Source organism: Camelina sativa, chromosome 4 (genome assembly GCF_030686135.1).
Source record: "Camelina sativa cultivar CO46 ecotype springtype chromosome 4, ASM3068613v1".
Lineage (NCBI taxonomy): Eukaryota > Viridiplantae > Streptophyta > Magnoliopsida > Brassicales > Brassicaceae > Camelina > Camelina sativa.
Window position 1 is genome coordinate 27991223 of NC_141883.1, and position 25557 is coordinate 28016779.

The following is a 25557-nucleotide window of genomic DNA, read 5'->3' on the forward strand; positions in this document are numbered from 1 at the left end:
AGTTTAATTAAGATACACATTATGTATGTTAAGGGTACAACAAATAACCAATTTTTTTTTTTTTTTTTTCTCATAACAATATCCATGAAGTCAACGGAATCCTCAAGTAAGAAATAATGATACAATTCAACGAAGCAAATCATAATGGTTTCTACCACTGTAAAGAAGCCTAACAACATTCTTGTTCGTCTTTCCTTTTCCCCAGCCTCCTCGAAACTCAGCTCCATACTCTTGGATCGGTATAAAACCCGACGCATACCCTCCTCTACCGTGCTGGATAAACCAATACCAAATATAACTTAAAATCCGAATATGATACCTGACTTACTAGAACTAAAGAAACACCAATTCTTGTCTACTTTTAAAGACTCATAACTCTAAGGGATTATTATTACCTCATGCTCGGGTATGTAGACGATGATTGGCTGTTTACATAGCTTGGAAAGAACCTGTTGAAAGCAAACACATTGACTTTATTAAATCGTTTCTCTATGATGGCAATTTTTTAGTTTACACAATGGGTGCGTGGTGAGAACTCACTAGTAGCTCAGACTCCCCTCCCCAAAAATCATGTCTTCCAATCCGTTGACAATAGCTGTGAAGAAAAAGTGTTTAATGTGATAAGAGAAACATAGTCATTTAGCTGAAAAAAAAATGGGAAAAAGTGAATGAATGAATACTTATGACTCACCGTTTCAGAGACTCATCAACAGTGATAGCCACTAAAGCTTCTTTGTACTTCTCCCTTTCCTTGGGATCATTGCATATAACCTCTTTCACCGCCATTCGTAACTCATCTGTGTTAACCAAATGCAAGTTTTTGCCACATAGAAACATGATGAACAAGAGAGATAATAAGCATTCAAACGGATGAGGTTTCTCAACAATCAAATAGACCAGAGAACCCACTTAAAAGACTAACAACAGACTGGGAAAAAAACTCCAGTTTTCATTCCCCAAACTCAGCAATCTCAACACAGTTCAATCTCTTAGTTCTCAAAAACACACAACAAACACCAAAATATGGCTATATATGATAAAAATATATAGTCACCTGCATCATCCCTCTCTCGTGTGGGGTTAAGAGTAACACCTTTGTTAAAGGCCATCCCTTTCACCTAATTGAAAACATCACAACATGTCTTCAGGAAACCTCAGTAAGAACACATAGAAACAGAGAAACCATAAACAAACAATACCAATGCTCGAAACAGACATCGACCATCCCCTTTAACTCTATCCACAGCGTACTGCTCAACTTTTTCCTTTGCAGGAGACTGACTCCTAGAGATCAATATCGTAGATTAGCGTTAAAGGGTTTAACAAAAGACTCGATTTTTAATTTAAAGAGGTTTAAGAACTGATTTAACTTACATGGAGGAACCGATTCTGGCGAAGAACACATAGCTTTTGCCCTTAGTGACGCTCAATAACGAAGCAGGGAGTGAAGTGGAGGAGATTGAATCTGAAATAGAAGCAGTAGGGGAAGAAACAAGCTCGAACCGAGCGAACCCATTTCTCAGCTGCTCAAGAATGTTATCTGCGACATACAAATCCCAGAAATTGGTGAATGTGTTGGACAAAGCAAAAAAGAGAGCAAAGAAGTGAAGCAATTACTGTTGGAAGGTTTGAGCTCCATGGGAATCTCTCTTGCAAGGGAGATAAGGGGAATTCGAATTTGGGACTTGAAGAAGGGAAGAAGATCAAAGGTGTAGGTATCGAAATCTTATCCAATATATGCAATAATAACTCATATTGAACACAAATCCGTTGTAGTCTAGCTGGTCAGGATACTCGGCTCTCACCCGAGAGACCCGGGTTCGAGTCCCGGCAACGGAGTGTTTTTTTTGTTTTGCTTCTATTTATAGCCGACTGATTAATTTACCAATAGAAATAGTCCAATAAACCGTCACCGGCTACATAACCTAACCCCACCAAATCCACCGGAACATATCCAAAACTTATAATAGTTTTTGTTTTAAAAAAAAAGAAGTGATAGGTATCAAATCTCACACGTAGGAAGAGCCACGTGGGCACGTGCGAGAGAGAGCAAGGTCTAAAACTTTATGGTTTAACGACCAACCGGAAAATTCTGGCAATTGGCAACAAAAGACAGAACCCAAGCTGAAGCTGTGTGTTTATTTCCCAATCTGCATAAGAAATATCGAAAACACTTCCACACAAAATCCACGCGCTCTCTTCACGCTCACTCACTCGCATAACACTTGTTTTGTTCCTTCCTACCTTCAATTTTTTCAAATATTACGATCTCTTCGATGCTTCTCTCCTTATTCATTCCCTTTTGAGTCTGCCCACCCTCTTCGCCTCGGATCTCTGATTTTTCTTCGTGTTTTGAGGTAAAGTTTAATTCTTTGAGCTGGGTTTTGTTTTGTCATTGATGGGTTTGAGTCTTCTTGGAATTTGAGATTTGCTTGACACAAAAAGAGCAGTGGAACGAATCTGACCCTTTGATTAAATCTCTCGTGGATTTAGTAGTGATCGATTGATTTATTCTCTAATTTGGTATTTGGTTTTGGTTATTTTAGAGGATTGAGATCTGTTTGGAGTGGATCCATTCAAGTAATTTGAAGATATCATCGAGTACAAACAAAAAAAAATGGCTTCAATGTCTCATTCATCACTAGCATTAGGCGGAGCTTCTTCTGCTTCTGCTTCGGATTACTTGCGTAGTTCGACCAATGGTGTTAATCGGGTACCATTGAAAACCCTAGGAAGAGCAGTGTTTACTACCACCAGAAGAAAAAGCTTGGCTGTGACAGCTCGGCTCAAGAAAGGTAAGAAATTTGACCATCCATGGCCGGCGAATCCTGACCCTAATGTGAAAGGAGGAGTCTTGTCGTACCTGTCTGAGTTCAAACCATTGGGGGATACTCAGAAGCCTGTCACTTTGGATTTCGAGAAGCCACTAGTCGAATTGGAGAAGAAGATTGTCGATGTACGAATGAGAATACTTATCATATGTTTGCATCGTAGTTTGTCTGGACTGTAGTTTCTCTTAACTTTTTTGGTCCTTGTGATGCAGGTGAGGAAGATGGCGAATGAAACTGGCTTGGACTTTACTGAGCAGATTATCACTTTGGAGAACAAGTATAGACAGGCACTGAAAGATCTTTACACACATCTCACTCCTATACAACGTGTGAACATTGCACGACATCCCAACCGGCCTACTTTCCTTGATCATATACATAACATCACTGACAAGGTCTGGTCTCTCAGTAATAAAGCTTTTTTTTGTCATGCATTGGGGATAAATTCTTGTTTTTTAATTCTTGAGATTCTCTGATCTTGTTTCAGTTTATGGAGCTTCATGGAGACCGAGCAGGGTATGATGACCCTGCAATTGTGACGGGTATTGGAACCATAGATGGAAAACGATATATGTTCATAGGTCACCAGAAAGGTAGAAACACCAAAGAAAATATTATGCGTAACTTTGGTATGCCTACTCCTCATGGGTATGTTTGCTTCACTAGGAACTTTCTGGTTTGTAGTTAAATAGATATATCCAAAGTCGACAAGACTCTTATCAGAATTTCTGTAATGCCAACAACAGTTACAGGAAGGCACTACGGATGATGTATTACGCAGACCATCACGGTTTTCCCATCGTGACATTCATCGACACTCCTGGAGCCTACGCTGACCTTAAATCCGAGGAACTTGGACAGGTACAGGACTTGTCTTTTTATGTTTGCACTTTGAAGTGTATTGGTTTATCTGCAGTATTTCATTTTTTTTTTTGCTTATCTGTATAATAGGGTGAAGCCATAGCCAACAATCTGAGGACAATGTTCGGCCTGAAAGTGCCGATTCTTTCTATTGTCATTGGGGAAGGTGGTTCTGGTGGTGCCCTAGCCATTGGCTGTGCTAATAAAATGTTGATGCTCGAAAATGCAGTTTTCTATGTTGCCAGGTACAATTTTCCCCCAATGTAGATATGATGATATGATATTTCTACGGATTGATTTATCGACGTCTGTTGTTTTACCATTCACAGTCCAGAGGCCTGTGCAGCGATCTTGTGGAAAACTTCCAAGGCTGCCCCTGAGGTATGTGCACTGTTTTGCTACTTGATTAAGTGATCATGTAGAATCTAGAGTTACAGTTGAAATGAAACTCTTGTACGCAGGCTGCTGAAAAGCTTAGAATTACCTCCAAGGAGCTGGTCAAGCTTAATGTAGCCGATGGAATCATTCCTGTAACTGATCCTACTCTTTCTTAACTTATTTTTTTGCCTCTTACACCTCTTTTGTCGCTTTGGATTAATGAGTTTCTCTCTTACATGTTGTACAGGAACCGCTTGGTGGGGCTCATGCTGATCCTTCATGGACATCGCAGCAGATAAAGATTGCTATCAATGAAAACATGAATGTAGGCATAGTTATATGCCTCAACACTGAACATGAAATCAAAAAGGTTTTTTAACTTTTATTTTGTGTTTTTTGTAGGAGTTCGGAAAAATGAGTGGGGAGGAGCTGCTGAAGCACAGGATGGCTAAGTACCGAAAGATTGGAGTGTTCATAGAGGGTGAAGAAATAGAGCCGAGTAGGAAAATCAACATGAAGAAGAGGGAAGCCGTGTTTTCAGACAGCCGGAAGCTGCAGGGCGAGGTTGACAAGCTGAAGGAGCAGATTATGAAAGCCAAGGAAACATCTTCAGAGGAAGAGCCTTCGAGTGAAATTCTTAATGAGATGATTGAGAAACTCAAATCCGAGATAGATGACGAGTACAGTGAAGCTGCAAGAGCAGTAGGTTTGGAGGAGAGGCTAACGGCAATGCGTGAAGAGTTCTCGAAAGCTAGTGCAGAGGAGCATCTTATGCACCCGGTTCTGATTGAGAAAATCGAGAAGCTTAAGGAAGAGTTCAATACCCGTTTGACTGACGCGCCTAACTACGAGAGCCTAAAATCTAAGCTGAACATGCTGAGGGACTTTTCAAGAGCCAAGGCAGCATCAGAAGCTACTTCAATGAGAAAGGAGATCAATAAGCGGTTTCAGGAAGCTGTAGACCGCCCTGAAATTAGAGAAAAGGTTGAGGCAATCAAAGCTGAGGTCGCGAGCTCAGGAGCTTCATCTTTTGAAGAGTTACCAGATGAACTAAAAGAAAAAGTTATGAAGACGAAAGGGGAAGTTGAAGCAGAGATGGCTGGTGTGTTAAAGTCAATGGGTCTGGAGCTGGAAGCTGTGAAACCAAATCTGAAGGATGTGGCTGAGCAGCAGACCTTTGCCCCATCCGAAAACCTTCAAGAAAAGTATGAAAAGCTGAACCAAGAAATTAATGAGAAAATTGCGGAGGTGGTGAGGACACCAGAGATCAAGAGCATGGTGGAGTTGCTGAAAGTGGAAACCGCAAAGGCGAGCCAAACACCTGGTGTCACCGAGGCAAGTCAGAAGATTGAAGCACTTGAGCAACAGATAAAGCAGAAGATTGCAGAGACTCTGAGCATGTCAGGACTTCAGGAAAAGCAAGAGGAGCTCGAGAAGGAGCTCGCAGCTGCACGTGAACTAGCTGCAGAGGAATCAGACGGGAGTGTGAAAGAAGATGATGACGACGACGAAGATAGTTCAGAATCTGGAAAGTCAGAGATTATTAACCCCAGCTTCGCCTGAAGCACAGAACAAGCCATTGTTTGTAAGTCAGAATCTTTCTATTCTCATTCACACAAAACACAACCAATACTAACTAACACAAAGAAAACAAACTCGCAGGATCTTCAAGCTCTTTCGATTTCTCTGGTAAAGAGGCTGTATCCTCCACAATCTGAAGCAAAGAGAAAACATATAAACGCTTAGTGGAGAAACAGCAACTAAAAAAGACTTGCCTTCTCTAGTTTTAGTTACTGGAAACATGATTTCTGGATTGGATCAAGCGTTTGCTGTTGACTTTTTTGTCTTTTGATTCATTTCTGTATTTGTTATGTCTCTTTGTTTCGTTAGAACACTTAGTTTTTGTCTTTCTAAGTCTCACATGACGTACGTAACGCCTTCACCCCAAACCTTTGATATTTTATAGATTTGTCTAAATAATACACAGTTTTATTTAAGCACTTTTGAATGATCTTTAGACCATATAGAAACTTCGAAACATATTCACTAGTATAAAGTTTGAGACATAAATTATGAATAATGGAACACAATGGGTGTGAATGGTAACCGCGGTCAAGGCGGATAAATCCGTCTGTGGACTAGACCACTGTATTTTTTATGTGGACAACAGACCGCAGCGGTCCAACTCTATTTGCGTGTAAAAATGGTCCACAGTTGGTCCGCTGCAGTTTTGTTTCTGTTTTCTTTGGACCGCACCACTGTGGACTATGATTGATGAATGGTAAATAAAAAACGGTCTAATCGGCAGATGGATTTGTCCGCCCCAACCGCTGCAACCATTCACACCCAATATTTTTAGTACACAAAAGGAATAACAGCTTTTCGAGTCTTGGGATACTCATCCTTGAACTTGTCAATGTACCACTTGCGACTCGCATGTGCGCGTGGGATCAAATTGGAACAAGTGTACAGAAAAAACCCAATACCGGCCCAAGACCAAGTCATAACAGCCCAGCCCAACCACTCTACGACTTCTCCAAAGTAATTCGGGCAGCTTACAAGCTCGAACCATCCTCCTCTCGGTATCACATAACCTCCCCGGTTCTCTTTCTTCAATCGTACCAAAGTCCGGTCTGACGTGATGTTAATCCACATACCGGCGACAAAGACCATAAAACCAATAATAAACCGCCACCAGAACCATAGTCCGTCTTCGTAGTCGTTCTTGTAGTGAGAGACCCATCTCGCCTGTTTAAATTGAAATGTTCCGGTTTAGTTTGATTCTTTGCATCTAATTTTGTTAACCAGAAAATTCGAATCAAACCGGAATAAGTTAGACCCGTACCTGGATATAAGCGTTGAGGAGATTAAAGGTGAAAGCCATGGCGGCGATACTAATCGGAAAACCACTTTTTCCAGAGGAGCTGCGGAGGAGACGAAGAGGGTAAAGGATGGTGCGGTGGAAGTAATGGATGAGATAAGGAGAGATTAGGATGAGAGATATAGGATTGAGAGCGTGACGACCAAAGGGGAAGACAAGGAGCGTGAGCCACAAGGTCGGACTCTCCATGAGGAACCAAGCAATCGGAGGAGATAAGGTCGGACCCCATCCGGTACGGTTGTGTTTGCCGTAAGGAGCTTGGAGGAATTTGAGACTGACGGCGGTCGGTGGACCGGAGAAAATTAGGGTGAGGATACAGTAGCGGAAGAAGGTTTGATCGGCGATCTCTTCCATTTTTTTTTTCTTTTTTTGGGAGTTTTCGAATTGGGGAGAAAGATCAGATCTCTCCGTCTCCGGGGTAGAGAGTCAAATACGAAGATAGAGTGAGTGATGAACGAAAAGTCAAAAAAAAAAAAAAAAAAAAAAATTGGATTTAATATTTTTGTTTCCTTTTTCGGTGAGTAGATTTTTTTACTGTAAATTGACAAAAAGGGATCTATGAAAAATGAATTACTTTTTAAGAAATAGCCAAAAATATTTGGGGTGAATCTCTCTTTACAAATGTTAAATTTGGTGAAAATGTGCCAGCATTCAAATGTTAGCACATACATATACTCGTGCTTATGCTATTTAATTTCATAAATGTTTAGCAAGTCTGATTGTAAAATTAATAGGGATTTTTTTTTTTTGGTGTGGGTTTGTAGTAAAAAAGACTATATATAATATCTCAAAAAATTGTGGGTTTACAAAATATTAAATTTGACCCAAAGAAATATAAAATTTGACCAAAAAACAAATGTGATTCGGCAATTGTGGATTCGACACGTATTGTTTCTGCGGACATCGGGGATAAAGATAATGAACCATGCATTGAGCTACAACAATTTGACCAAGACTTGAATTTATAGCTCAGTTGACGTTGGAGATTACGAAAATAATTACAGGTATCCTAATAAAAATCTAATCGTGTTAAAAAAAATAGTAGCGCCCTTTTTTGGATCTAGAAGACTCGTTCTCCGGTTGCAAAAACGATCCAAAACACGGTGGTTGCAAAGTAAAGAACCGCCGTCAACGTCAGAAACGCCTGAAATGAGCCAAGCCATTGCACGAAATATCCCGTCCCTATTGTACTTACGATCGCAGCGAATGTGCCCACACAATTCGAAATACCTGTGTCAGCACACACAGCCCTCTAACTTTTTCAGCAAGAATGAATGAAAAAACAATTATATATGAAAAAAAAAGATCCACCATATGTTGACATTTACCGTGTAGGAAACCAGCATATTGTGGTGCAATGTCCTGTTTCCGCAAAGAGAAACCAAAACAATGTTGTGAAATTCAAGATTATCCCAAAAATGGTTAGGTTAGTGATCAAATCAATCCCAAAATGGTTAGTTTAGTGATCAAATCAATCTTGGAATAAATGGTTTATAATTAACGTACTTGCATATTGAGGAGAAACCCAGCTTGGCTAAATGAACTCAAGCTCAATGCAATGGTCATGAAAACCGCTGCACAAGTAGGCGTCTTTGCGTAGTTGAGGCAGAGCAAAGACAACCCAGGACCCATAAATCCGATAGACTGTACAATTCAAAGCCAAGACTTTCCTTTAGAATTATGTGAGAAAATAAAATCTTACTTTTTTGGCTTTTGTTAACTGAAGTATTGCATTTTTTTATAATCACCTGCATGACCTTCCGGACAAAGGTTACAGAGTGACCAGTTCTGATCATGAAGTCTGATGCTGCACCTGCATAGTAACTTGTGACCGCCATTGCCGCCCATGGAACAGCGCTGAACCAAGCGGCTTGCTTCAAATTCACATTAAATACCTGTGGGGATCGAACAACATAAAACATCATCATCTTTTCATATCTTATCTGAATCAAAACAAGAAATAATTAAGCCCTATATACTTACGGTTTGGAAGTAAACAGGCATCCATGAGAGAAGAACAAAATATCCCTGTCAACAACAACTAACGGAAACCGTGTGAGAGTTTATGACAACGAAGATAAGGCATTGCTCTTACAAAAGATCACTATCAAACTCAAACTCACCCAGTTATTAGTCACATTAGCGATAATGATCGCCCAAGTGGGCATTTTCGAGAAAAGAAGTCGCACAGGTGGGTCTGGATTCGTCCGCGGGTCAACCGGTTTTCCAGCCTGGATAAGGCTGAGTTCTGACCCGGTTATGAATGGACTGTCTTGAGGGTTGTTTGTAACGCCGGTTGACCAACTTGACGTCCACAATAGACCTAAGGATGCAAAAAGAATGAATGGACCAGATATTCCTATAGATGTTAACAAGAGTGGCGCCAACAGAAGTCCCGCAACATTTCCCATGTGAAACCCGGCCATCGATATACCAACCGCACTCGCTCGTTCATCGGTAGGGAACCACCTGAAACAGTACACGTTTTACATTATACATATAAGTTAGGTTGTGATTGTTTTCAAACCCCAATTTCTACGTACGCGGTTTACATAGTTAAGAAGTAGTAAAACGTTTTGAGTTATTCAGAAAGTATGTTCTTGAATGTAAGGACTCACCTTGAGAGAATTGTGGTCATAGAGGGCAATGCAACGCCTTGAGCGAGGCCAAAAAAGGTGCGGACACACAATAAGGCTAAGGTCGAGTGTGTAGCTGCCCAAGGAGTGAGTATAGTGGCTAAGGACCATAATGCCACTCCCCAAGCCAATACTCTTTTTCCTCCATACCGATCCACTAGTGCTCCTCCGATAACCGATGAAAAAATGTAACCCCATAGGAAGGAGGACTGCAAAATCAAAAAGTTTCAATCCATAGCACATAATTAAAAAACCATAGTGTATGCCAAACAATGTTAAGTGGTGCTAATCCAAGAAGGATATCATATATTTATTATAATATACATCTATTGGTGATAAAAACTTTGTGGGTGACATCGCCCCACACATACAAACGTTTTTTTTATGCGTTATTACTACACACCTACTTTGTTTCTCACACAGTTACAATTTTAATATTTCAAAATGACCCACATGTTTATTAAAATTTCTAAACATATTTTGAAGTCATAATTATAAGTAAACCATAATGATCTTATATATGATCCACACGACTTTTAGATTCGTAAAAACTTTAGTATATCTGTATATATAATCATATATCTTTGGAACACATAATTTGCATGTTTCATTTGAGTAAACTAATATGAGTCCATTTTGTTAACATTATTTCTGTTTTTTATTGGGCAAATTTTGTTATAATTAATAGAAACTACCAATATAGTGTTGGTCAAACCAGGAATATAGAAGAAAATACTATATAGTAATTGAGGACTCATATTTAGGATCCTCTATAATGGAATTGAATAATTCCAAAATGCGAGGGAATGATTGGATTTTGCATCTGGCTTTGAAGCCACACAAAACCTCTAAAAAAAACAAAATAAAGGACAATCAACGCGACCCCCCCCCCCCCCATAAACGATTTGGTGATAAGTTTCTGTGTTTCACATTCACGCTATGGTCCAAAGACTCAAAGCCTTCTCCACCGCTTAAACCAACGCACCAACCTTTTTCTCAACAACTACTCCATCTTTTTCTAATTTTTATCAAGTATTATTATTTCTTGTTAAGTAATATAATCACCCAACCATTCTACATTCTTTAATCATCCGATGTTCCAGTAAGTGTTTAACAAGTTTATAGATACAATTACGGACTTTAAGAACGTTTCAAATCCGTTTTAAAATAGTATGTTTTAGCTAAAATCTTGAAATCTTCGTTATCTTGTAAAGTTGATTACTCCAAAATACGCGGATCAAGAATGTAATTAGAGGAGAGTTAATGAAAGCATTGAAACAAAAAAAATATAGATTAAGAAAGTACCTGAACTACCCTTAAGAAAGAACTCGACCAAGCAAGCTTCTCGGCAAGTGGAACCACCGCTACGGACATAACAACTCGATCCGCGTTACACAGACACATCATGCACGCCATCAGTATCACTACTTTAATCCTTTCCGGCATCATCGGTATCGCCTCCGTCTCTCCTCCTCCGATCATTACTCCCTCCGCCGCGCATCTTTCCGGTGATTGGTTTCTTTTCTTCTTCGCCGCCGCAACCACCGCCGCACCTCTTCTTTTCCCATTGCCTTGCCACACGGAACGTATATTATTGCGTTGAACATGATCTTTTCGGGCTTTGAACCCGACCGGCACAAGGGCTTTCTTGGTTAAGATTGGACTCCGACGGAAACTTAATAAACATGACGAATGTTGCAAAGGTATTACCAACGATGTTACCGCCATTAAAGATTATTTAAGAAAAGATTAAACTTTCATATTAGTAACGATGTGAAGGTTAGGAGTGGTTAGAGGAAGGAGAGAGAGAAGGAGAGAGAACGACGGCGTCATGAAAGAAACGTTTGAAAGTCTTTGTACTGACTGGCGTAGTGTGTTTTGGTGGTGAAGGCTACTTTATTCAATGTTAAAAAAAAATACTAGTTTCTGCTGCGTCTTCTTACGTGGTGACACGTCATGTGTTTCATATGACAAAGTGCCTCTACTCTACCACGTCAACAAGACTACCGAGTAATATTACCGGAGCAACCGTTATAATCAACCTTAACAATTTCAATTTGTATTGGGTTTATATAAGTGAAACTATGGCCGCATAAGTCAATACAATCGCTGTCTACGCGAAAAGGTCACCACTTAAAGTCAACCAGCTATTCATCAAATGTCTAAATCTACTGTGAAGAGGTAAAAATAAAAGTATGAGACAGCATAGTGATTATTGTGATGTGTGAATAGAACTATTGCTAAGTATTTGGTACAGTATTTGTAGTGTGTGGTCTATAATGGTAAAGAGAAAGCCCAATTTATTTGAAAGCGCAATTTATTCGAAGCCCAAAAAGGGGGAAAAAAAACAGTAGCAAATGATTTTCCTTCACATCACATTAGCAAATCATATCACGTCCAAATTGTATCGTTACTATTTATTTTTATTTATTTAATTTATTTTAATAACTATAGTCTCTTCAAAACATTTGATATCGTTACCACTACATTATAATCGCAATCACATTATTTGCTTCCACTATTTTGTAATCTTATTACTATGCAATGAATGAATGGCATTGGCTTAGAACTTTCGTTAATTATTTTCTCAAAAATCGGATAAATATTCTGATGTAATATTTTTCGAATTAAGAATATATCGTCTAAAATCAGTTTACAATGGTTCCTTTTTTATGACATATTTGGTATAGCTTACATTTTGACAAAAAAAAAAAATTGGTATAGCTTACAAAGACTTTGTAGTCGTATTCATACAATCACACATGATGTCATGTGATGTGGATAGATCATATAGAATATAAATGATTCCCAATTAAGTATATGAATAGATTCCTAATAAGTTGTAGTGAGATCATGAGATGCCTAAACGGCTATAAACTATAACTCCAAATCTATAAAAACTTTCATAATTTGGGTCTACACATAGTTTTTAAATCATCAAAAGTGAGGCTGAAATATTCGAAGTGTTAATGCATCCTACGAGTGGTTCATAACATGGCAGGGATCACGTTACCTCAACATGTTTTAAATTCCTTCCTAAATAAATAAAAGATTCTAAACTCCATTAAAACTCCTACGATAGCTAAAACAAAAGAAAAGAGAAACATGATCTTTCACAAATATAATAATAAACAATTTATAAGACATCTAAAAAGAAGAGTGAACCTATTTTTAAAAATATGAAAACCTACGAGGGGATGAATGACTTATTATTACTTCATGTGCTAAGTGCGAAAATGGGCCGAAGATAAGCCTAACGGAGAGACGCATGTGCTAAGTGAGAAAAAGTAGTAACCGGGATTACACGAGTCTGGTTAAACTCGTGACTCACCGACGGGACTCTCTTCAATCTTCATCACTCCCCCTCGTGCATGCGCCGTCGGTGCTATCCCTATCCCACGCCCTTCTTCATTTGCTCAATTATTATTATTTTTTCTTTTTTAAATTTTAAATCGTAAAGTTATTTGGTTGTTCATTTTCTATAAGATACTATTCACGTGTGTGAATTTAATAGAATTCTAACGAAAACATGTGATTGTACATGAAAATATTAAAAAAGGCTCACGTTTTAGGTCTTAATTGGGTATAACTAACTAAAATTTTTATTTGCCTTTCTCTATGGTGGTTTCTTTCATCTCATCTTACTGTGCTTTGTTATGTATGTTTGCTTGCTTGCTGTTGTTATGTTTTTTTTTTGCATTGTAGTTCTTTGGTCTTTTTCTGCTACATTCTGTAAACTTCTGTCACAAACGAAAATAGTATAAAACTTAAACTTTTACCAAAAAAAAACTAACGATTTAACACATATGATTTAATTAACATGCATTATTTGATGTGTTCTCAAAAGATAAAAGGTAGAGAAAACAAAAAGAGCAATAGAACAAGAAAAGCTAAAACAAAATTGAAAGTGGAAAGGTAGAAAATATAAAAGAGAAAGACAGAAAAGGAAATAAAGAAAGCGAAATGTGATTATAAAGTGAACAAGTAATGGCAGAAACATCCTCCAGCTATAATATTTACCTGACTTTGCATTTTCTCCCCCTTAAAAGTATAAAAACTATTCATGTTTTTTTCCCCAAAACATATTATTAAGTTGTCGGTTCCTCGTAAAAAAGAAGAACTCACAAATATAGTATCTTATAGTGTCATTTAATAACCAAAATTACGAGTATTCATAAAAAGCACATACAAACAACAAACTAACCCATATGATATTTCTTGCACTCAAATTCACTGTTCTATACAAGACCCATATATATGTGCATACATGACGCTACCCCTACAAGCCAAGATAAATAGTATCCGAAGAACATGGAGTTACAAATTTCGTCAACGTACTTCAGCACAACGCACTTTAACGCTTACAAATGAGGATCTATTTTTATAGAACGACGAATCTAAGAAAGAACAGTAGCCAAAACACACACAAAAAAACTAGAATATACTAAGAGATACGAGAATAAAACCGTAATAAGGGATTAGTTTCACTTTGACCTTGGACATTCGGTATTATTATCACATTTAAACTCGAATAAATTATAACGTTTTAGTAAGGACAAAAACAGTCAAACAAATAATGATGATTGATGAGTTTTGATTCCAGGTAACTTTTATATCCAAAATTTCAAAAAGTACGATAGCTTAAAATTCAAAAATAATAAAATAACAAGAGAGCGTGAAAACTCAAAATTTTTGAGTAGACAACAAAAATGGCTTGTCCCTTCAAGATCGTAAGAGAAAAAAAAAACAAGATTGTTCTTATTATATACGACTTTACTTCTTAGGTAGTGATAGTAGAAGTAAATTTAGGGGCGTAACAGTCATTTAACAAGCGAGAGCCCCTAGACTTTGCCTTGTTCTGTCTGCAGTAGTAGTAGTAGTGTTGTTATAGTACGACTCACTCACTGCTAAAAAAAGTTTTACAACGGAACTAGCGAATAAGGTATTTTTCCAAAGTGACCCCTAATCTTTTCTCTTTATTCTAATTTCACTCCCTTTTCTTTTATAAACTCCATAATCCACCCTCTTTGTTTTCTCTTTCCTCTGTCACTATCCGTTGCGAACCCAAACGGCTCTCTCACTCGATCGACATTTTTCTCTTATTCTCTCTGAAGCTCTTCTCTCTCTCTATTTACGAATCCCGATATGAGCCACGGGTGGTTATGGTTATGAATAATCCTGCAAACAACAACAACAACAACTCAGTTGCAGCGTCTGTATCATCAGCCTTAGCTCTAGCTCCGCCGCCACATCCGCCGCAGCCTCACCGTCCTTCCACTTCTTGTGATCGTCACCCGGATGAGCGTTTCACCGGATTCTGCCCTTCTTGTCTCTTCGACCGTCTCTCTGGTCTAGACATCACAACCGGGAAAAGCACCGCCGTCTCCGTCGCGTCTTCTTCAAGGAAACCGCCATCGTCTTCCGCCGCTCTTAAGGCGATCTTCAAACCCTCTTCTTCTTCTTCCTCCGGGTCGTTGTTCCAGGAACTTCGGAGGACGAAATCGTTCTCGGCGACAAAGGCCGAAGCTTTAACCTTTGAGCCACAGAGAAGATCCTGTGATGTTAGGGTTAGGAACACTCTTTGGTCTCTGTTTCACGAAGAGGAGCATAATAATTCTCAAACCAGAGAGGGTTTATTAAGTGAGATTGATCTCGAAAACGCCAATTCCGTATTAAAGTCGCATCTTTTCGAGGAGGAAACTGAAATTGAAATCGTAAAGGACATTACTTTAGGGAATCTGAAGGAACCCAGAAGCGTAATCGACGAAATCGTCGAAGAAGAAGAAGAAGAAGAAGAAGAAGAGATTGAAGAAGAAGAGGAGATTGAGAAAGTGAAGGACTTTGAAATGGAGTTTAATCCTCAGACGACTAAGAAGCCAAACAGAGACTTCAAAGAGATTGCTGGGAGTTTCTGGTCAGCGGCGTCAGTGTTCAGCAAGAAACTGCAGAAATGGAGACACAAGCAGAAGCTTAAGAAGCATAGAACCGGTAATCTCGGAGCTGGATCCGCCGCGTTACCCGTGGAGAAGTCAATTGGGAGACAGCTTAGAGATACTCAGTCTGAAATCGCTGAGTATGGTTACGGGAGGAGATCGTGTGATACAGATCCAAGATTCTCAATTGACGCCGGAAGATTCTCGCTTGATGCCGGTAGGGTTTCGGTGGATGACCCTCGTTACTCGTTTGATGAGCCGCGTGCTTCTTGGGATGGTTATATGATCGGGAGAACGGGTGCTCCGCCGCGAATGACTTCGATGTTGTCTGTAGTTGAAGATTCTCCGGTGAGGAATCATGTTCTCCGGTCAGATACTCACATTCCGGTGGAAAAGCCACTGCCTTCTCCACCACTACTAGTACCAGGACCTGTGATGGATGAGATTGTTCCTGGTGGATCTGCACAGACACGAGAGTACTACTTAGACTCATCTTCACGACGGAGGAAGAGTCTTGACCGTTGTAGCTCCACCAGGAAGTTATCAGCCTCTGTTGTGGCTGAGATCAATGAAATGAAACTGTCAAAAGACTCCATTTCACATTCACATTCACATTCAGTGAGAGATGATTGCTCTGTTGAGAACACTGAGAGGGGTGTCCGAGAAAATGCAGGGACTACTATGGAATGCAACAAGAAGGGGACGAAGAAATCTCGATGGAGTTGGAACTTATTCGGGCTGCTTCATCGAAAAAACGGGAACAAATTTGAAGAAGAAGAAGGAAGAAGCGGTGTGGATCGAACGTTTTCAGGGTCGTGGAATGTAGAATCAAGAAAAGGGTTTGATCCGAAGATGATTAGGAGCAATAGTAGTGTGAGTTGGAGAAGTTCGGGTACCAATGGAGGAGGGTTTCAAAGGAGTAGTGTGGACGGATGTGTAAGTGGGAAGAAGAAGGTTAGTAAGATTGAGAATGGAATGCTCAAGCTTTACTTGACGCCGAGTAAAGGAAGGCGGCGAGGAAGCAGCAATTCGACAACTAACCGGCCTGTTCCGGCTTCTCAACCTTTTGGTAGTAGAAATGTTATGAACTTTTACTGACAACATTGTAATGGACTCTCGAGTCATTCTTTAGATTGGTAGTTGGGAATAAGTTTGGTAGTGAAGTTGAATTTGACAAAAACATGTCAAAGATTTTAAGTATTCTTCATTTGCTCAGTCTTATAACATTTAGTTCAAAGTTAATCACTCTTCTTTGGTAATGGATGTAAACAGAATTTTGAGTTGATTACATTTTTCTCTTTTTTCTTGCTTCTTTGTATAATAAGATTGGAGTTTCATGTGTATTTATTTTAGAAAATGGAAAAAGCAATGACATGTGAGATTTGATATATACAATAGTTAAATCAGAGGAGTAACTCATGGACAAAAGAAGGTTCGGTGTTGAATTAGCTTGAAGACAACACATCTAGATTCGTGGAGAATAAGATCATCCGAAATTTTCGCTAAATTAAATAATTTTTTTATTATGCCTTTTTATATCTCGTTTACATTCACTGATAAATTTTAAATTTCAAATCAAAAGTCAAAAAGCGACAATTCTTTCTCCTTTCAAGAAAAGAAAAAAAAAAAGCTTTATCAATAATTTGGTAGACGAAGCAAAACAAAAAAGGTTGTAAATCTACTGTTTTCAAATCATATATACAACTAAAAAAAATGCATTACTATTTGTTGGGGTTATTAATTTCTAAGCTTTTTGTCAAAGCTCTATCGACAACAGAAACAAAAGATAAAAGTCTTGGGTCCGTCGAACATGTTAGGAGACAAGAAACTAACAAGAAAAGAAAATGTTAAGGAGACAATAAGGGCCCCGTGGGAGCAGCAGGATGAGTCCAAAATTGTTTGAGGGTCATAGTGCAAAAAAATATCTTTCTTAGGGTTCTTTTTTTTAAGAAAACATAATTAAAAAACTCAAGCGACAAAAGAAGCAAAGATCAGTCTGCAAATCACCAAATGGATGAGAAAAGTGAGAGATGATGAACCCTGTTGGTTAATCTCAATCTTTTCCTTTGTCCATAAGATCTAGTGAGAGATAGTAAAGGACTAAAGACAAAAGAACTATATAGATGTCGTTCTATTGAGAGAAATAAACAATTTATAGTTTTATTGAGAGAAATAAACAATATACGTCTGGCCCAGCCTAATAATTTAGTTCTAAAGGCCCATAAGTCTTTTAGTTAGTCCATCCCACACTAACAACGTAACAAATTAAATTCAAGGGTCAAGGATAATTTATATTGAAGTCGTTGTTCAAGTACTATGGGCTCCAAGCTGATGAGAAATACATTTATCAGATTTTAAATTTGTTACGTTGTTGTCTTTTGGACTTTAGTGTTCTCTAAAAAGGAAGTGTTACTTTCAAAGATTGTTGAGAAAATGACAATAACAAATTAACTACAAATTAGAGAGGTGATTGACCGTTCAGCAAAGCATCAGTCTAGTTTAAGTTGTTTAACTGAGACATCTCCCGTACGGCAAACATACTAATGACCAATTTGACCAAGAAAATGTATAAAACTTGTTTATATCGTGTCTGACTGAAACGGTGTCGTCCAACTTGACACGCATTTTGTTTTGTGTATAGCCTTAGCTTTGAAACAAACCCAAGAAAGAGGCTGTCTTTGTTGAGGTCATTGTTTACAACGACATGAAAGCCATTTCTCAACTTATTCTACTCTCTTAGTTTCTAAGCAATTATAATCTCCACCTCATTTCACACAGCTTCTACGACACTTTTAAGTTTTAACAATACGTATGTGGCCATCGAATCCACTATCCAAATACCAAAATAAACAACTAATTTATCTATACCATAATATTTTTATTTTAACGATAAGTCGATAAATATATATGTTATTTACTTGAACCGGCAGTTTTTTTTTACTGGCTAATTATCAACTACTTAAGTAACCATAATTCATACATTACACAATCTGAATCCACGTTACTTTTTGATCATCCAATTAGATATTATAGAATAAAATTTTGGATCATTAGTGGAAACAAAAGAAAAAAAATTCCCTCGCTATTCTATTCGGCGCTTTTTTTGTTTTTGTGTAAACACAAATTTTACTTCATAAAACTGATGGATCATCATCCGTATATCCTAGAGACTCATTTCATATGATATATACTGGTTAATAGTATTTTGTCAAGAAAAAAAACATCATATACTTTAATTAAACAAAAATCAAAGTACTTTAAATCAAAAGGGTTCAACAAAAAAAACATATACACGGTATAGAGTGAAGCAGAAGGAGAATTATGTATTATGTATACCCGAAGGAATTGAGATGTATGATCTTAAAATGGACAATTTGACCATCTATCGAAATTAATGTCAAAAAGTTTTAATTTGTGGTCGTTTTACATACTACTTCGAGTTCAGACGTATACGTCTCACCAAAATAAAAACACATTCTCGATCTGAAAGTTTATCTCTTTTTACAATCCCAAACTTGGCGTTTGACAACACTTTAAGTCTACATTATCCCATTAAGCATACATAATAAAAGGACATGATCTTTCGTTCTCATGAATGTATAATAAGACAAATCAAGTCTAAGATTTTAATATCGTAATGTAGTGCATCTAATATTGATCATGGATTAAAAAGTTGAGTCGAACTGAGAGGTAGTGATAATGTTAGTACAACTTAACCACTAGCCTAAGGAAAACTTTTATTAAAAACGGCCGAATTTTTCTATTTATTATGCACGGCAGCAAGCTAATGCTTGGCTTGCTTGGCCTCTTGGCCGGCTCTGTGCACTACATATTATTAGATCAGATAAACATGATTTTGTGCAACTATATCAGCTAAACATTAATTAACTAAATAAATACTTTGCAAGCTGATATCAATGATACCGTACGTTTATCTAACCTTTCGTTCGTATATCGAAGGGAACATGACTTGACTTCTTCTGTTGGAACTGACTAGATCCCTCAACCATCTCCACTCTCCAAGGTTAGATAGAGTTAGTGATAACAAACTGAAGTGAGGATTTAAGCAGTTTAACTGCTCCATATATATATGATCACATTTATATTACAATACAAAATCTGCATAAAGTACAAGTACTAGTACCACGAATTAAGACAATAATTTTATATAAATAAGTACAAACTAAAGAATGCAGTACATGCCCCAGTCACTCATTGGAGTTGCAGTTGTGTCACTATGGTGTCATAATCCCGATTCAAGTTCGCTAATTTACATGTAAAAGATAAGAAAAGAAACTCAGACTGGAATAAGAAAAATAATTGATTATGTGATGGTCCATGTTAACTAAAATAAAGATATAAATGATCAAAGCTTTAGTTTAATTAAAGGCAATTCTCATAAATATTACTAAACCTAGTTATTATTATTATTATTATATTTTTTTTTTTGCCAACAACCTAGTTTTTTCTTTCCAAAAGTAATATTATTAGTTTCTTTCCAAAAATAACATTATAAGTTTTATTTTTCAAAATATCATTAAAATATATTTTCCAAAAATAGCACAAAACTAAAACTAAACTTTCAACATTCAAAACTAAACCCTAAATCCTAAACAATAAACCCTACCCCCTCAAAATTATTCCTTAAATCTAAAATAGTCAACTCAAACCCCCAAAAATAAAATTTTATATCCTTGAAAATCAACTTTTGTGTTTGTGGTTTAGAAAATAATACTTTTGTGACATTTTTGGAAAAATAAACTAATAGTGGTATTTTAGTAAAAAAGAGCTTAAAATGGTATTTTGAGGAATTAATCTTAATTTAATAACTTCTTCATAGGTTTATAAAGTTTATCCAACGAATTCAAACATAAATTTCGCATAAAGAAAAAAACAATATGTCGTTTTTGGTTTAAAAAGAAATAAACATACCGTAAGTTGTTAAACAAAAAAAGAGTTTTGACCACTGATATGTTATAGAAAGAAAAAGAAAATTATATCTTGTGTTTGGTCAGGGAGATTGGTTGTGGTAAGAATGGGAATCTTAATTACAAAGAATTGGATTTTGGGTCGACCTACCACCTAAAACGACGTCGCCTCTATCTCTAGTTTCCAAATCTCTTTCTCCTCTCCCTTTATAAGCTTGCGTTGGCCAGTCGTTCATCTTGAAAACAGAGAGAAAAAGACTAAACACACATATAAGAAGAAGAAGGAGAAGGAGAGAGACAGAATAGAGAGAGAGAGATATGGGGTCTCATATGGTTTGGTTTCTGTTTCTTGTAGCCTTCTTCTCTGTGTTCCCAGCTCCATCGGAGAGCATGGTTCGCCATTACAAGTTTAACGTAAGTTTATATATATAAACACACAGTTCCATTTACATATCTTCCACTGATTGGTGCATATGACATAGTCGCAGCTTATCTTAGATTCATAATCGACATTTCTGCTTATATACATGTGTATATATTTCATACATGCTTTGCGTATATAAACATCTTCATAGTGGAATATATGCAATATATTATAATCATGTAGGCTATTTTATAACTAAAATACTGTAATTGATTTTAATTTATGCAATCCTTATATTAGGAGCCTTCATACAAAAATTATTTCAGATTTTTGTACGTGTGGGTATTTTTTACCTTTTTATACATGAATTTACTACGTGAACAAAAGTAGGTTATATAAAGTTTTTAAAAAACTGAAGCATGGTTTTTTTTTGTTACAACCAACAAACAAATAATGATGATGGTCCGCCTTTTGTCTTTTGTCTTATGTATTTCTCTGTTTACCTTTGCAGTGTAATTATTACTGATTATATTTGTGTTTGAAATTACGCAGGTTGTGATGAAAAACACAACAAGACTATGCTCAAGCAAGCCAATCGTGACCGTCAACGGTAGATATCCAGGTCCCACAATCTACGCACGAGAAGATGACACGTTGCTCATCAAAGTCGTTAACCACGTCAAGTACAACGTCTCCATCCACTGGTAAGCTCATATACTTAGTCTTCATTTGAATCATCACTGATAAAATTAATTAGTTAACGGATTGGTGACTGTGGACGATCTGAGTACAGGCACGGTGTGAGACAAATAAGAACGGGATGGGCCGATGGGCCTGCTTACATAACTCAGTGCCCTATCCAGCCAGGTCAAGTCTACACATACAACTACACCTTGACCGGCCAACGCGGAACTCTCTGGTGGCACGCTCACATCCTCTGGCTCCGTGCCACTGTTAACGGTGCTATAGTCATCCTTCCCAAACGCGGTGTTCCCTACCCTTTCCCCAAACCCGACCACGAGAAAGTCATCGTTCTAGGTATCTCAATCTTCATATTTTAACTTTCTTGCAGAAAATTTGGAATACTATTGACTTGTTATACGTCATAAAAAATTCACATAAAAAATGAGATGTGTGACTAAATTAATATTGCAACGTGATCTTGAGTTTAAAGCTCATAAAACGTAATACTACTATCACTAGACGCTAGTGGTTCATTACAATATTGCTTATTTGTTAATTTGGCATAACTAATTTATAACGCTCATCATAATTGTAGGTGAATGGTGGAAATCGGATACTGAAGATATCATTAACGAGGCGCTTAAGTCTGGATTAGCCCCTAATGTCTCAGACGCTCACATGATCAACGGACACCCAGGTCCCGTTAAAAGTTGTCCATCTCAAGGTAATCTCCTAATTTCCAACAAATATGATGCCAAAAAAAAAAATGACTGATCATGAAAGCCTCTTTCTATGTGCGAAGGTTACAAACTGTCAGTGGAGAATGGCAAAACCTATTTGCTACGACTAATCAATGCTGCACTTAATGAAGAGCTCTTTTTCAAAGTCGCTGGCCATCTTTTCACGGTGGTCGAAGTCGACGCGGTCTACGTTAAACCGTTCAAGATCGACACCGTTCTCATAGCCCCCGGTCAAACCACCAACGTCCTCCTAACCGCCTCAAAATCCGCCGGCAAATACCTTGTAACCGCTTCCCCTTTCATGGACGCCCCAATCGCGGTGGACAACGTAACAGCCACCGCAACTGTTCATTACTCTGGAACACTCTCGTCCTCTCCAACAGTCCGCACACTCCCTCCACCGCAAAACGCTACTTCGATCGCCAACAACTTTACAAACTCTCTTCGTAGTCTCAACTCCAAGAAATACCCTGCCCTCGTGCCAACCACCATCGACCACCACCTCTTATTCACCGTCGGTCTTGGGCTAAACGCATGCCCTACTTGCAAGGCCGGAAACGGAAGCCGTGTCGTGGCCAGCATCAACAACGTAACCTTCGTCATGCCCAAAACTGCTCTGCTCTCGGCTCATTACTTCAACAAAAGTGGAGTGTTCACGACGGATTTTCCCAAAAACCCACCGCACGTTTTCAACTACAGCGGAGGATCAGTCACGAACATGGCCACCGAAACAGGAACGAGGCTATACAAGCTACCGTACAACGCCACGGTTCAGCTTGTCCTCCAAGATACCGGTGTCATATCACCAGAGAACCATCCGTTGCATCTTCACGGTTTTAACTTTTTCCAAATTGGTCGTGGATTAGGTAACTTCAACTCCACGAAAGACCCAAATAACTTCAACTTGGTCGATCCAGTTGAAAGGAACACAATAGGAGTTCCATCTGGTGGATGGGTCGCCATCAGATTCAGAGCGGATAATCCCGGTATGGACACTAAATTAACGTTAAAAAAAATCAAATAATAGTAGTTTAGTGATTAATTATCGCCATGTAGATTTAGGTCATATAGATCAATTTCTACTAGACACATCATCTCTTTGTCCTTTCCGGAATTCACATAATTAGCAGCTACACAAGCTGTAGCAATTGATTTATGACTAGACTTGCAATGTCCATGCCCCTAATAAAACAAATGAAATCTTATGATAGTAAGTCAAATACTATTATATTAAAATTGGTGGATTGATATGTTGTAAAATATAGGGGTTTGGTTCATGCATTGTCACTTGGAGGTACACACGACGTGGGGATTAAAGATGGCTTTCTTGGTGGAGAACGGCAAAGGACCTAATCAGTCGATTTTGCCACCGCCTAAGGATCTTCCCAAGTGTTAAGTCCTTCAACTAAACAAGGCGACATATCAACATCACGCCACGTCCAAGAAGACCAGTGAGTGGTGAATTAATGCGTGGATTTGGTTAACCAATTTTTTTTTTTTTTTGAGCAAAGCAAAAGGTTCGATATTTTTTGCTCATAAATAAAGGATGAAGAAAAAGAGCAATGTATTATAATTATTTTTTTTAAATCATTCTATTAAAATTCCATTTATGTTTTATTATTGTCTCCAACATAACTCTTAATATCTTATATGGCCCATGATTTTTATTTTACTCTTCTGGTCCAACAACTTTATTGTGATCACATTCACTTATTTAGATTCCTTGGTTTAAAAAATATATCAGTTTCAAAGTTTTATGTTCTCACTACTCCAGAGTTTTTCCAACCATACAAACTTAACCGGTTTGCAACTTAGAAGCTAATGTTACCCTGCCTCAGTTTCGTCTTATAAAACTGTTTTGAAATTCTTTCCATTTTTATGCAACATTTTAGATTTACAATAGCTAGTCGCTTCATCACTAGTATTATACGTTGGTATTGGTCAAAGAGGTTTAACAAGCAAATGTAGAATAATTAAAAACATTTTTTAATTTCTGTGAATTCATCCAAAACATAGTAAAACGAAACATACAGAGTATATGACAGTAATGCATTGAGAACCTCGCAACAGTTTTATTGGACATGAAGAATTTAATCGAGTTTAACGTTATATAAAATTAATTACAGGTCGATGTACAACGTACTATAGCCAAATAAAAAGTGTCGTACTCTTTGTATATTTTATCACTCTACCATCTAAGAAATACTTTATTACATAGGTATCCCATAGCCATGTGGGGTTAGGACTGTGTCAAGACTCAAGAGCATGATAATACGAGGATTAACGATAAAATGATTGGTTAAGGGGTGCACTAGTTAAATTAAAGAAAAACAAAAACTATATGGTTATCTAAATTGGCCTCTTGAAACACATTAGCTTTTGACCTTGACCTTGAGCCGCCCTCTTTGGAGAAAAGAGATGATATTTTTTTTTCCTTTTCTTTCTCAAACCGACGTTTTATCATCTCAATTATTCGGTTTATTTCTTAACTATTATTTTTTCCGATTGTGCTACCATGAAACTGGAGTTAGGTTAGGTAGCTAGCTTTCCTTTCCCTTTTTCTTTTTATATCTTGGTTTGTCTTTCGGATTTCTAACTTTTTAAACTCCTTATAAGAGAGGCAAGCGTATAATTAATAACCCATCTTATTTGTGATTTAAGTTTTAGCGGCGTAATCAGCATCAGTTAATCAAATTAAAGAGACCATGTGATTCAATAGATGACAACACTTCCTAACAATTCTGATCAGTTAAATTGTACGTTTAAGATATATTATTAGAAATGAAAAAAAGTTCAAAATATCAACTTTTGCTGCCAGATCTAGCTCAAAAGTCCTCTCATAAATTAAAAAAAAAATAGAATAATCCAAATGAGAATGTTAAAGTTGCTAAATAAATATATTTACCCCATTCACATCACTTGGTTAGCGGCTGTGTGCAATGTTTTGTAAATTAGGTACATCGAATACATATGAACTTCTACAAAATTATTAATAATCAGTAATTTTCTAGGGCAATGTCAGAGAGACATGATATATACATATTTTCTAAATCGAAATTAAATCGTATTTATTTATCTATACTATATCGCTAAAAATTACTTACGGCTGGAAGATTGAAATAATTGTCTGCACTTTGATACAATGTTAAAATAATCAGACTTATTGGAGTAATTAATTTAATAACCTAAATACAGTATGTAATTCTTGGTATTTTGTCATGCAAAATTAAGTAACATATTTATAAGTTATAACAAAACGACGTAAAACTATAGAAGTACATTCTTTAAACAGTAAAAGAAACCAAAACTCCTTTGAGCGTC

The 25557-nt window shown here is 37.4% G+C and overlaps 5 protein-coding genes, 1 non-coding gene and 1 pseudogene across 10 annotated transcripts; 4 read left to right on the forward strand and 3 right to left on the reverse strand.

Annotated features, from left to right (window-relative positions):
- Positions 1-44: 44 nt before the first annotated feature.
- LOC104782236 (OVARIAN TUMOR DOMAIN-containing deubiquitinating enzyme 3) lies at positions 45-1933 on the reverse strand. Its single transcript, XM_010507111.3, has 8 exons — positions 1618-1933; positions 1375-1540; positions 1200-1284; positions 1055-1118; positions 692-797; positions 541-595; positions 396-449; positions 45-273 (listed from the first exon to the last, which is right to left on the reverse strand). The coding sequence occupies exons 1-8, from the start codon at positions 1637-1639 to the stop codon at positions 127-129; spliced, it is 699 nt and encodes a 232-aa protein (XP_010505413.1). The 5' UTR covers positions 1640-1933; the 3' UTR covers positions 45-126.
- Positions 1767-1839, forward strand: TRNAE-CUC (transfer RNA glutamic acid (anticodon CUC)). Its single transcript has one exon. It is a non-coding gene; the product is annotated as a tRNA-Glu (tRNA).
- On the forward strand, positions 1896-6070 carry LOC104782238 (acetyl-coenzyme A carboxylase carboxyl transferase subunit alpha, chloroplastic). The gene is made up of 11 exons (XM_010507113.2): positions 1896-2357; positions 2547-2956; positions 3044-3226; positions 3319-3479; positions 3578-3692; positions 3783-3937; positions 4022-4073; positions 4154-4222; positions 4318-4395; positions 4473-5655; positions 5733-6070. Exons 2-10 carry the CDS (start codon positions 2618-2620, stop codon positions 5631-5633), a joined length of 2313 nt encoding a protein of 770 aa, XP_010505415.1. The 5' UTR covers positions 1896-2357; positions 2547-2617; the 3' UTR covers positions 5634-5655; positions 5733-6070.
- On the reverse strand, positions 6009-7594 carry LOC104782237 (steroid 5-alpha-reductase DET2-like). The gene is made up of 2 exons (XM_010507112.3): positions 6916-7594; positions 6009-6818 (listed from the first exon to the last, which is right to left on the reverse strand). The coding sequence occupies exons 1-2, from the start codon at positions 7303-7305 to the stop codon at positions 6426-6428; spliced, it is 783 nt and encodes a 260-aa protein (XP_010505414.1). The 5' UTR covers positions 7306-7594; the 3' UTR covers positions 6009-6425.
- Positions 7549-11661, reverse strand: LOC104782239 (putative anion transporter 3, chloroplastic). Of its 4 annotated transcripts, none has more exons than XR_015597575.1 (9): positions 10893-11632; positions 9570-9796; positions 9075-9420; positions 8935-8979; positions 8700-8846; positions 8458-8595; positions 8280-8313; positions 7902-8181; positions 7549-7637 (listed from the first exon to the last, which is right to left on the reverse strand). XR_015597575.1 is itself a non-coding variant. In XM_010507114.3 (8 exons), exons 1-8 carry the CDS (start codon positions 11313-11315, stop codon positions 8012-8014), a joined length of 1530 nt encoding a protein of 509 aa, XP_010505416.2. In that variant the 5' UTR covers positions 11316-11661; the 3' UTR covers positions 7792-8011. The 4 variants fall into 4 exon arrangements, 1 of the variants encoding a protein (XP_010505416.2); XR_015597577.1 differs by having other exon boundaries at positions 8935-8992; XR_015597576.1 differs by lacking the exon at positions 7549-7637 and having other exon boundaries at positions 7792-8181; positions 8935-8992.
- Positions 11662-14239: 2578 nt separating this feature from the next.
- LOC104782240 (protein OCTOPUS pseudogene) lies at positions 14240-16863 on the forward strand (annotated as a pseudogene). Its single transcript, XR_015597235.1, has one exon. The product of XR_015597235.1 is annotated as a protein OCTOPUS pseudogene (transcript).
- Positions 16864-20533: 3670 nt separating this feature from the next.
- On the forward strand, positions 20534-23908 carry LOC104782241 (laccase-4). Its single transcript, XM_019244958.2, has 6 exons — positions 20534-20862; positions 21365-21516; positions 21606-21850; positions 22092-22220; positions 22299-23222; positions 23502-23908. Exons 1-6 carry the CDS (start codon positions 20767-20769, stop codon positions 23630-23632), a joined length of 1677 nt encoding a protein of 558 aa, XP_019100503.1. The 5' UTR covers positions 20534-20766; the 3' UTR covers positions 23633-23908.
- Positions 23909-25557: the final 1649 nt, after the last annotated feature.